The 12,691-nt window shown below is 43.1% G+C and overlaps 1 protein-coding gene across 1 annotated transcript in view; it reads right to left on the bottom strand.

The window, feature by feature from the left end:
- FTSJ3 (FtsJ RNA 2'-O-methyltransferase 3) overlaps positions 1-12,691 on the bottom strand; it is a 94,862-nt gene that overhangs the window by 12,325 nt on the left and 69,846 nt on the right. Inside the window, exon 21 of the mRNA XM_053692340.1 lies at positions 12,143-12,237. Within this exon, the coding sequence (XP_053548315.1) occupies positions 12,143-12,237 (95 nt within the window). The remainder of the gene's footprint in view (positions 1-12,142; positions 12,238-12,691) is intronic.

Raw genomic sequence — 12,691 nt, forward strand, 5'->3', positions numbered from 1 at the left:
GGAAGGCCAAGTCCACAGAGATCCGAATGGATCCCGAGAACAAGGGGAGAAGATGCTCAACCCACAAGGAACTACCGAGCATCCCCAAGCAGAAGAAACATCTCCCAATATCGTGCAACAGCACCGAAAAAACAGCTGAAGACAAAGTCCTCAAAATGTCAGAACTCAGAGACTGACCAAACAGAAAAATTACGAGTAGCAAACTCAGAAGATAAACACCTGAGTCCAGAAACCCGCTGCCATCCGTAGGAAGACACAGAGAAAACACTCTCCATAAGGAAAAAGCGTCCGAACAAACTAGCAGGTTGCCCAACCTCCAAGGCAGAAAACACACTCCAGGCAATCCAGGCTGCCAGACCTACTCACAGATCTAAAAGGGGAAGAGGCATTAGTATGCTGAGCTAGCTGTCCAGCTAGCCACAAGCTTCATACACAAGGAGAACAGTGAGGACAAGTCACCTGAACAGAGCAACAGCAAGCCTCCACATCACCTCAGATTCGAAGTCAGAGGACAGTAAAACATGGGTTTGGATGCCACCTGGATGGCAATACCTGAACCATATGAGTGGAAAACCACTAGGACCTCTTCTATCCCAAGGAGGAGATACAGAGCATTCCCAACACCGGGAAAGGACCCCTAACCGGAGCCCCCCAAAAAAACCTCATTGTCTTATGTCCCAAAAAGGAACAACCAACTCCCAAAGGGAATCCAAGTCCCCGAAGGTGACCCATCCACAAGGAGAAAAAGACAAAATCCAAGAGGTCTCAAGGAAGAAGAGAACCACTAAAGGAACAAGTCCAAAAAGGACAAAGAGGCGCTAAACCCTCTAATTTTCCCACCACGTGGGAAGGAATACTCTAGGAAGCAACAGAGAGTGACGCAGCAAAATTCACTGACCCAGTCACCAAAAAGACGGCTATTTAGGACTGAAACAATCCTGAGAGCCTCACGGACCCGTAAGTCCTCTTGAAAATGCTTAGCTGAAACTTGTAATAATAAATATAAAATAAAGCGAAGAGCAATCGGCACCCTCGCATGACCAGCAAGGCATAATAGGCGCCACGTGTCTTACTAAGCCGCGAGACAGATGATCTGAACCCAATCAGGACCAGCCTGCAACCAGGGTCATAACTGCCAAGCTGGCTAAATCCTCAGAGAGGAGAAAACAGACAAACATGGGACTAACGTGTCCCGAACAACTTCCATAGAAGCAAACAGCGAGTATCAATCCCAGATATTTTTAAGTTACCACAAGAAACATAGTATGAAACGAAAATAAAATTTATCATAACTGGATTAAATAAAATAACGGGCAACCCGAAGGCTAACGCCCAAGAAGAACAGAAGGTAAGAACAGAAGGTAAGAACAGAAGGTAAGACCAGCCTAACGGAAACCCTTTTCTTCCAACAAAACTGGGAAGGATCTCAAAAAACAAGACTTAAAGGAGATTACTTCATCCCCCCCATGTCTAATGAGGTGAGCCATTCGAAGGAGGAGACTATAACCAAGAAGGATAGGGTCCCCAAGCAGCTCAAAAACGTGTCTAAGTAAAACACTAAGGCGAGCCCGCCTGCAACGAAAGGCACAACACTCAGGAACAGTTACACCCGCAGGGAACTGTACATGCCCTCCAGAGGCCGAGACCTGGGGCAATCAGACACAAGCACAATCGCAAATAAGCATCTGTACTTTGCAGACACGCAAGAGCCAAAAGTATGTAAAAGCAAAATCGTGCCACAACCTCCGGGGGGAACAATCCACCCTCTGATGAGGGAAACACATAACTTGGGTTACCCGCATGTGTAGCAGTAGGGAACTCGCCTCCCGGAGGACAGGGCACCCGAGGCGGATGGCTCAGCAGTCTCTTGAATCCCCGAGCCCGAGGAACAAGGCGCTCTTGGATGGCCTAAAGAACATAACTGACTGACCTGAGTCAATGGGGCCAATTCGTATTCTTCACAGGACAAAGAATCTGAATCAGAAAGTTGACCAAACTCAACATCAGTATCCTCCATAACTGATACCCCCCACCCCAAAAAAAAAAGGACTATATAAAAAACAATTTAAACTGCACCTGGCACCCACAATGGCTGGGGCACTCACCACCTCCTATGTACCAGACACCAGCCGACTAGAATTTTCCGTTGCCACACAGACAGGAATGCGGAAATGGTAGACTAGAACGTAAACACGCTCGGTCACAAGGTGAACCGTACAGTCCAACAAAAGCGCGCCCAACCGTAAGGTCGCGTCACTTCAACAGGCCATTATGTTCTAAGCCACAAGCCCAGTTAACACTACACATAAGCAGGTTGAATCACATAACAAACTGATTAAAACCCCCCCTGTTCAATAATCCCCCTCAGGAGATAACCCTTGATTCCAAGATACTAAAGGAGTCTCACTGAGGCCCTTATTTTTTATGTGAGTTCACAGGAACAAATGAGTTACAGTACATTCATGAAGAAGTAAAATGAAACGATCTTACCGGAATCTACGCCATGGAACAGGAACACGGCCCTTCAAGTGTGACGGATAGTAGCCTCGCCTCCGCCATGGAATTGAGAGAAGAAAGCAGGCAGCGAAGCGCAACGCCAATTGCTGGAGGAGCTGTTAACATGAGTCGGTATGGTTTCGCAGAAACACTCTACCTGCATCTCCGGACTCTAACTTTCATCCAAGCCCTCACTGAGAGACTGACGGGATTACTTAAAACTCCCGTCCCATGTTGAAGAGTACTACCCTCCATAAGAGAAAACAAACGTCTGACACTTCTCTGCCAACCTCCTGGGACGAAAGGCAAAGAATGACTGGGGGATGAGGGAAGTGGGAGGAGTATTTAAGCCTTTGGCTGGGGTGTCTTTGCCTCCTCCTGATGGCCAGGTTCTTATTTCCCAAAAGTAATGAATGCAGCTGTGGACTCTTTCCATTTATGAAGAAAATACTGATTGAACAAGAGTGACAAGACAACAACACATTTACAATGACAGCTAATAGCTGAAGCCTTCCTATTATTTTTCTTGATTGTTGTTTACTGCTTAAAATGTTAGTACTAAATAAGCCATATCTAGTGAAACGAGATGTCTTTAAAGTGAAGGTCAATTTTGACGAATAAGTGCCCGGTTTTTAATAATCCTATTAATAACAAGGGAACTTTAATTCATTAAAATTGCCATTTCAAGCGTTTTCTTTAAAAACTTACCATTTAATCCTGAAAGCTGCTCCATCGATTCCCCCGGACGTCAGAAACCTCTGCTTACGCCAGAAATTACGAATCCGGCTTCCTCCAATCACAGCGTTCCCCTGGGGGGGATCATGGCCTGAGGGAACGCCGTGATTGGATGAAGCCGGATTCGTCATTTTGGACCCGCAAAGAGGATTTACGGCGGGCAGAGGAAGCGGTGCAGCGGCTCTCAGGATTAAAAGGTAAGTTTTTGAAGAAAATGCTTGAAATGTCAATTTTGATTAATTAAAGTGCCCTTGTTTTAATAGGATTATTAAAAACGGGCACTAATTTGTCAAAATTGACCTTCACTTTAAAGTACATGTAAATTTTGATGCTAAAGTGCCTGGTTTTTAAAAATTCGATTAAAAACAGGGGCACTTTAAATTCATCAAAATTTACATTTCACTCCTGTTGTGAAAAAAAAACCGTACCTTTTAAACTTGACACCAGCTCCAGCTTCCTCCGGTCGTCGCAAGCCATTTCTGATTTCAGAAATGATGGATAGATCATTCTCCAATCACGGCTCCCCCCGGGGGAATCAGTGTCTGATTTAAATCTGTGATTGGAGGAAGCCTGATTCCTCATTTTAGACCCAAAAAGAGGCTTTGCGATGAGTAGAGGAAGCTGGAGCTAGTGTCAAGATTAAAAGGTAAGTTTTTTTTTCACAACAGGAGTGAAATGTAAATTTTGATGAATTAAAGTGCCCCTTTTTATAATCGAATTTTTAAAAACCGAGCACTTTAGCATCAAAATTTACATTTACTTTAAGGCTTTTTGTCTCTGATAGTTATGTGTTGAGTCTGTTTTGAATTTTTTTGTTTGTTTGTTTATGATGAGATTTAGTATTAAAATGATTTTAAAGGTTTATACTTTTATTTGTCTTACATTTTTTTTCAACTTTGGAAAGGACACATTTCAAATACTCTGTTTTTTTTGGAGAGATTTTTTTTGTTTTTCTGGGGGTTTTTATAAACACAAAAACAGAAAATGTACGTGATATATAAATCAGTTTAAAATATACAAAATATCTGCAATTAAACATTCTAGCAAAAAAAAGAAGAAAGTTATTTAACCCCTTAACGTGCCAGGCACGTGCTACAAAAACCAGTCGTTAACGACCAAGGACGTGCCTAGCATGTCCTCATGGGTTTTAAGCGCTGGAAGCGATAGTGATCGCTTCCAGCCGCTTTCTGGGTATTGAAGTGATGCCTCGATATTGAGGCATCCTACAATACCCTCTGGTAAGCAACCAATGCAGAGAGGGCAACTTTGTGGCGTTGGTGGGGTGGAATAGCAGGCAGGCGGGTGGACGGCCTATCTCTGGAGGAGTTCGGGTGAGTAGTGAAGTGAAGTCCGGGAGCGAGCGAGGGGGCGGGACCGCTACACTATGGAACATCTTTAGTAAAAGGGAAGGAGGGACAGGGGGGAATAAGTGTTTTATGAAAAAAAAAACTAATATTTAGCAAACTGGGTACTGGCAGACAGCTGCCAGTACCCAAGATGGCGGCAAATAGGTAAAGGGGGGAGGGTTAGAGAGCTGGTGGGGGATCAGGGAGGATCCTACACTGCAGAATATATATAAAAAAAAATTAAAAAGCCTTTTATTTTAGTACTGCCAGACTTTCTGCCAGTACTTAAGATAGGGGTGACAATTGTGGGGTGGGGAGGGGAGGGAGGGATCAGGGGGTGGAATGTGTCAGATGGGAGGCCGATCTCTACACTAAAGCTAGAATTAACCTTACAAGCTACCTAATTAACCCCTTCACTGCTGGGCATAATAAAAGTGTGGTGCACAGTGGCATTTTGCGACCTTCTAATTACCAAAAAGCAATGCCAAAGCCATATGTGTGTGCTATTTCTGAACAAAGGGGATCCCAGAGAAGCATTTACAACCATTTGTGCCATAATTGCATAATAAGGTTTGTGAAAAAGTTAATGATTTTTTTTTATTTGATCGCATCTGGCGGTGAATTGGTGGCATGAAATAACATAAATTATGACTTACCAGATAATTTCCTTTCCTTCAATACAGGGAGAGTCCACAGCTGCATTCATTACTTGTGGGAATACAGAACCTGGCCACCAGGAGGAGGCAAAGACACTCCAGCCAAAGGCTTAAAGGGACACTGAACCCAAAAATTTCTTTTGTGATTCAGATAGAGCATGACATTTTAAGCAACTTTCTAATTTACTCCTATTATCAAATTTTCTTTATTCTCTTGGTAGTTTAGATGCCAGACCATTTTTGGTGAAAAACCTGGTTTGTCCTTGCTGATTGGTGGATAAATTCATCCACCAATAAAAAAGTGCTGTCCAAAGTTCTAAACCAAGAAAAAAAACTTAGATGCCTTCTTTTTCAAATAAAGATAGCAAGTGAACAAAGATAATTTGATAATAGGAGGAAATTAGAAATTTGCTTAAAATTGCATGCTCTATCTGAATTACAAAAGAAACAATTTGGGTTTAGTGTCCCTTTAAATACCTCCCCCACTTCCCACTTCCCTCATCCCCCAGTCATTCTGCTGAGGGAACAAGAAAACAGTAGGGTGAAAAAGGTGCCAGAAGAAAAAAGGCCGCCCATCGGAGAACACGGGCAGGATCTGTGGACTCTCCCTGTATCGAAGGAAAATAAATTATCTGGTTAGTCATAATTTATGTGTTCCTTCTTAATACAGGGAGAGTCCACAGCTGCATTCATTACTTGTGGCAAATAATACCCAAGCTACAGAGGACACTGAATGCTAACGGGAGGGAAAAAAGAGTAGGTGGTCCAAATCTGAGGGCACCACAGCCTGCAACAACCCAATCTCCCGAATGCTGCTTCAACATTAGTAAAAAAGAATGTTAGGAGGACCAGATAGCCGCCCAACAATCAGAACCAAAGAGATATCATGTCAGAGACCCAAGAAGACGTCACTGCTCTATAACTGAGCCATAACCCCTGAGGAGGCTAGTGTCCCACTGACTCCTAGGTCAAGCGAAAAAACACTCCTCCATTAACAATAAAGAAGGCAACTAAGCCTCCAAAGTCCAAAAGAACATCAAGGCAAGATTCCCTGAAAGAGGAAAAAAACAAACAAACAACGTTTCCATTTAGAAAGGAAAGCAACACATAAAATAATAATCTTAGGGAGAGAACCCTAACAAAACTCGTAAACAGCCCTAATACAAAGGAAACTCCTTTAAGGAGTACGGATTGCAAGATTACAACATAGGGACCATGGCATGTAGAAAAAACAATCTACAGATGGAATAGATAATTGAAGAAGGAATTCAAAGACCACCACCTGCACGGGTAGAAAAATAACCCGATGCCACCCCCTAAAAATAAAGACTAAGCTCCAAGAAGGAGCAAAGAAAGAAGAACGAAACGTCTGAGAGTTCAATGAACCTCTGGAACAGAAAAACAGGGTAAAAAATCAGGGAATCGGAAAACTGCTTACAAGCCCCCAATCAAGGAGCAAGGACTGCCACTGGATTCAACCCGCAACCTACCGCATGCTAGGCAGCTAAGGTACCCATCAGGATAAGACAGCCATCTGTCCCAAAAAAGACTGCTCGAGCCAGAACTCGCTAGGAATGCCCTTCTCCAGCTCATACTGGAGGAAAATAAAGACAGACTCCTGAAATCCGATAAAGAGCCAGAACGATCTAGCTCCTCCCAACAAGGGTGGTCCTCTACACCTATGATAGATGACGAGGAACCAACTATGCGTCAACGGAAAGGAACGTAGCCTTTCAGAAAACCCTCTCTCGGCTAAAACCAATGATCTCTCGCAATCCGCCTTAGAGGAATAAGATTCCATGACACAAAAAGACATCTCAGATCCCTGCAACAAGATCCTAAACCGCGATACAAACTTGCGGTCATAAACTGAGCAAACAGTCTCACTTGACGCTAGCTCTTGCTAGGATCGATCCATCTCCAACAAAGAGTAACATGGCCACAAAAAAGAGGATCCAATAGCTCTGTCTGAGGATCCCTGATTAACATCCTACTTAGGGATGCTAGCTGATACCAGAAGCACATTCTGGCAGAAAAAAACTGAAGTTGATCTGGGTTCCAAGCCACAACACTTCAGAAGCAGTGGAGCTAACCCCTACGCCACATCTCCCTGAGAACTTAAGAGGAAACCAGGTATAGGTAAGGACACCTGATCGGCTTCCCCAATCAGATACCGACCCTTGAGCAAGAAAAGATAGTAGGGAACATCCGTTCCTGAAGAGCCCGCTCAATTAGTGGATTGCTGACAAAGAGCCTCCGCCCACCACCAAAAACGAGGCCCTCCCGTCACAGTAGGAATTTTCCCCTTCCAAAAAGAGATCTACCCACGCAAGGTCCCAACTGGTACGAACCCAGAAGACCAAAGTCTCAAGGCAGAATGCTCGGCTGCGGAACCATAGGAATAAAAAGGAAGGAAACTCTTGATCCATGGACCCCCCATAGGACACTCGCTCCCCCACAGGCGAGTCAAAACCGTCCCTGAAGAGCAACTCAAGACAGAGAGGTCTGAACGGAACAAAGGGGATCGAATTCCCCAACCGGTAATCTCTATAAGTCTGTTAAGACAGATTTAGAAAAGGAAACAACGCCATGCCGAAGACTCGGACTCGGCTGACTATATCACCCCCACCCCCGGGCCAACGAAGACCAGAAGGGGGACTGGAGGGCATAAGATCTCAGGAAAAAACTTCCTGTCTGCAAGACAAAACAGCATCCAAGAATCCACCCTGGTGTCTACACCAGAAACTCAAGTCTAGATCCAACTCTGAGGATCAAAAATACAAGAGAAAATCCCTAAAAGTCTATTAACAGCCAATGGTAAGAAACCAAAAGGCTAAGACCCGGGAGCTACTGTAAACTCTGGAGCAGGATACTGCCACATGAAACCCCAGATCCCAAAAAGGAAACCTAGGAGCAGAACGAGGTATGCTGGAAGATTTGCTCAAAAGGATGAAATAGGAAAAACATCCTTCTTCCTGAACAAAAGAGGAGAACCTTACCTTCTCAGGCAAAAAAGGAGCACTAAGAAGCTCTGCTTAATAGCCATAGAACCTAATTAGGATGGAAATCCCCTACCCTTATTGGACCATACACCAACAGTGGAAAGAAAATATTCCCACAGTGCAAAAGGTACCGGGATAATGACTCCAAAAGTCACCCAAAAAATTCTCTGCCAATGACAAAATCAAGAGAAGAGAAAATCTGCCCAAAAAAACAAGTCTAGCTCCGGCCTCTAGGACCCTTAGATCCAAGACAATGCCTGAAACAGGTCCAGCTTTTACCCTAGTAAAGATGAACCCAATGTGCCTAAACCAGAAGCTAGAAAAAAAACTCCCTCTCTTGTAAAGGGAAAGGAGCAAACTTAACTAGAACCCAAAACAGGTCCTGCCTGTCATCTAGGATACAACGTATCTGCCAAAACGTTCAAGGGCTAAACAGAATTTCTTAAATTCTAGCAATGCTAGAAACACTGAGAATAATCAAACTAAGAAATATAAGCTCTGTGGCTTCAAATTTGTCTTGCAATTATCGGGGGACCATCCCCCCCAACCAGTGGCGTATTTAGGTTTAGTGCTGATACACCCCCCCCCCAGGTTATAGGCTGTTTTTTTAGGCCATATTTTTTGGTCAGGGTATAATTTGACTTTTTCTTAAGAAATGTTCACAGGACTTGCATGTGTGTATAAATATACATATATATATATATATATATATATATATATATATATATATATATATATATATATATATATATATATATATACATACATACACACACACAATGCACACAACATAACTAACATTTCCAGCAGCCCATCACCTCTGGGAGCAAAGAGGTTAAAAATAAAACTGTGTTCTGCTGTGAGCAGGAGTGTGGGGGCTGGGGGTATTTATGACCTGTCCTGCAGCAGCACACATAATTTACAAAGGACTTTCATCCCCCTCTTACCTCTTTCACTGCTAAAGACAGTACATTCTCCACTGCCCTGTCTTCAGCTGCATGCAGATCCTTCAGCACCGCATTCGGGGGTCAAGAAGGGGGAGGGAAGGAAACGGCTAGATCTTGTCATGAATATTTATGAGTGTTGCTGACGTTAGCACTCAGTGTAACATGCTGTTAATCTCAAGTAAAAAGATTCTGTTTTCCTCCAGTCCGGGAAAGCTTTCAGACATCAGTGGAATGCAACCCTACACCGGAAGATACAAAGTAACACTGTCTGGGAACGTCAGGCTTGATGTTAGAAGCAGGAAATCAGAAGTACTATGAATTACACAGACACAGCACAAGCACAAACGTACCGCTCGGCACATTAGCCATAAGCCACATATTCAGTGCAGTCACGGCAAGTGCCGCCCACCAAAATCTGCCATTCTAGGCACCGGCCTTGTTGGCCTATGCCTTAATACGCCCCTGCCCCGAACAGAGATCTAGATGCTTCCGCCGGAAGTCTACAACAATCGACCATCTAAGTTGATAGTATCAAAAATCCCATGTGAAGAATAAAACAAAATGTAAATCAAGACGATAAGGAATAGGAACACCGATCCTCTCCACTCGCCTAGTCAAGATCGTTATTTGATCTTGAGGACTGAGATTCAACTGATGGATCAGTACTGGGAACCTCTAACATCGCCAAGACCTCTCTCAGAAGTAAACACAGGCGAACCAATCTAAATCTAAATGCTATGCCCTCCGCAGTCGGAGGATTCAAGTCAGTAGACTCCGACCCTGGAGGTTCTACCTCTGAAGCCTCAGAGGAAATCGCATCCTCAGAGGACTGATCGGACACAATCGTCATTTTACACAACGGTCTTTGGGCAGGAGAACCTGGATTAACCCTTCACTTGCACGCAGCAGGAAGAGGTAGCATCACTAAGGCTGTAGAGATGGCCCTGCTGAACAAACCCCTAACAGGCCAAGGGGGGCGGAACTCGGTAAAACTGCATATGTAGGAACAGAAGAATCTAGGGAACACACCTCACTGGATGAAGAATCCTCAGAGGCGGATGGCTCAGTGGTCTCTGACATCCCAACATTGGTTGATGAGAAAACCCTATTGCGGAATACGGAACATAATTGAGAAGGCTGGGTTACCCGGGCCTCCTCACAATATACACAGGTATCAAATTCTGTCTCGAAGGGATCCCCCTCTAAAATATCAGAATCCTCCATAACTCATCTAAGTTATATTATTGAAATAGAAAAATACAACTGGCACCTTATACCCCCAATGGCTGGGGCACTCACCACCTCCTATGACCCAGACAGGTAGAGAAGGATGCTCCACTCCGTAGACACTCGGTCAGGAATCGGAAGTGGCAAATAAACGTGACCACTCCCAGTCACATGGTGCTCATGCAGGACCGCCCCTGCTAAGGAAAGGCGCGCCAGCTTATTAAAGAACTGTGCAGCTCTCCAAATGAAAAATAGCCTGTACGTTCCGTATCAGTCAATGAGCCCAAACGTTCTTACACATAAGCAGTCAAAATCACATAACAAACATGATTAAAAAAAACTACTGTTCAATAATCCCCCTCAGGAGATATTTATCCTTGATTCCATAAAGATAAAGGAGTCCCACTGAGACCCTGTCTTCTATCGTTAACGTGTGTAAAAATAAAACAATCTTACCGGAATCTATGCCTTGGAACAGCGACACGGTCCTTCAAGTTTGACAGATTGTAGCAGCATCTCTGACATGGATTTGAGTGAAGAAAGCAGGCAGCAAAAGTCGTCAACGCTGATTGCTTAAGGAGCTGTTAATATGAGTCTGGATGGCTTTGCAGAAAGACTCTCTCTGCATCTCCAGACTCTAACTTTCATCAATGCTCTCACTGAGAGGCTGACAAGACTACTTAAAACTCCATTACCATCTCGAAGAGCAGATACCCTTCCTAAGGAACTACTCCGAAATCTTCTGACACTTCTCTGCCAACCTCCTGTGACGAAAAGGCAAAGAATGACTGGGGGATGAGGGAAGTGGGGGAGGTATTTAAGCCTTTGGCTGGGGAGTCTTTGCCTCCTCCTGGTGGCCAGGTTCTGTATTCCCACAAGTAATGAATGCAGCTGTGGACTCTCCCTGTATTAAAAATGAAATACCAAAATGGGCCTAGATCAATACTTTGGGTTATCTACTAAAAGAAAATATATACATGTGAAGGGATATTCAGGGATTCCTGACAGATATCAGTGTTGCAATGTAACTATTGCTAATTTTAGGGGGGGGGAAATGGTTTGGAAATAGCAAAGTGCTACTTGTCCTATAACTTGCAAAAAAAAGCAAAGAACGTGTAAACATTGAGTATTTATAAATTCAGGACAAAATTTTGAAACTATTTAGCATGGGTGTTTTTTGGTGGTTGTAGGTGTGTAACAGATTTTGGGGGTCAAAGTTAGAAAAAGTGTGTTTTTTATAGTAAATTATATTATATGATGAAAATAATGGTATCTTTAGAAAGTCCATTTAATGGTGAGAAAAACGGTATATAATATGTGTGGGTACAGTAAATGAGTAAGAGGAAAATTACAGCTAAAAACAAACACTGCAAAAATGTAAAAACCACCCTGGTCCTTAACGATAAGAAAATTGAAAAATGGTCTGGTCACTAAGGGGTTAAAGTGGTGCATAGGGCTGTAAACATTTTACATTACAATTTTAGTTTAAAGTTTAATTTATTCTAATATACATCTGTTCTTTCCAATAACAACAGCTATAACCAATTTAAATTACTGTATATATACACTGTATATGTCAAGTTTTTATATTTTATTCCTGTGGGAGGAGGAGTGACACTGTGAATTACTGCACCAGGTGACATCAACCCTAGTGATGCCACTGCCTAATCTCATTTAATACACCCCAGTCATCTTTTTGCAGAGGGTTAGACAGATATTAAAAAGAATCTTACCTTCGCAGTTGAGCAACTTTCTCCTTTTCAGTAATATCAACTGTATTTACCACTGCTTCAGCCTTCTTTTTGGCTTGTTCCATCTTCTTCAGCATCTGTTTGAGCAAAGAGAACAAAAGGTGAATTGATAGAGGTGGACTGCAGGTTATTGAAGGCAAAAGAAAGAAAAAAATGTATTACTACTATACTATTCAAGAACCTGAAAGCCAGTAAACAACTATACAAAATATAATGAACTAAATTCTACATAAACATTTTTTACTGTTAAAAAAGGTGTTGCATGGGAATGTAAGATTATGGACAGTCACCAAGCTAAAACAGCCAGAGGAGCCGAATATAGGAGCCGGACAAATAATTCCTTAGATGTAGGTACAGATATGGTTTACCTACATGTGATTTTAAACTATGCCTAAGGAGTTTTCATTCTCTTTGGCCTAGATTTAGAGTTTTGCGGCCAAAGGGGTGCGTTAGCTACGCGTGCTTTTTTCTGGCCGCACCTTTTAAATACCGCTGGTATTGAGAGTTCACAGAATGGCTGCGTTAGGCTCC

The sequence above is a fragment of the Bombina bombina genome, chromosome 9 (genome assembly GCF_027579735.1).
Source record: "Bombina bombina isolate aBomBom1 chromosome 9, aBomBom1.pri, whole genome shotgun sequence".
Lineage (NCBI taxonomy): Eukaryota > Metazoa > Chordata > Amphibia > Anura > Bombinatoridae > Bombina > Bombina bombina.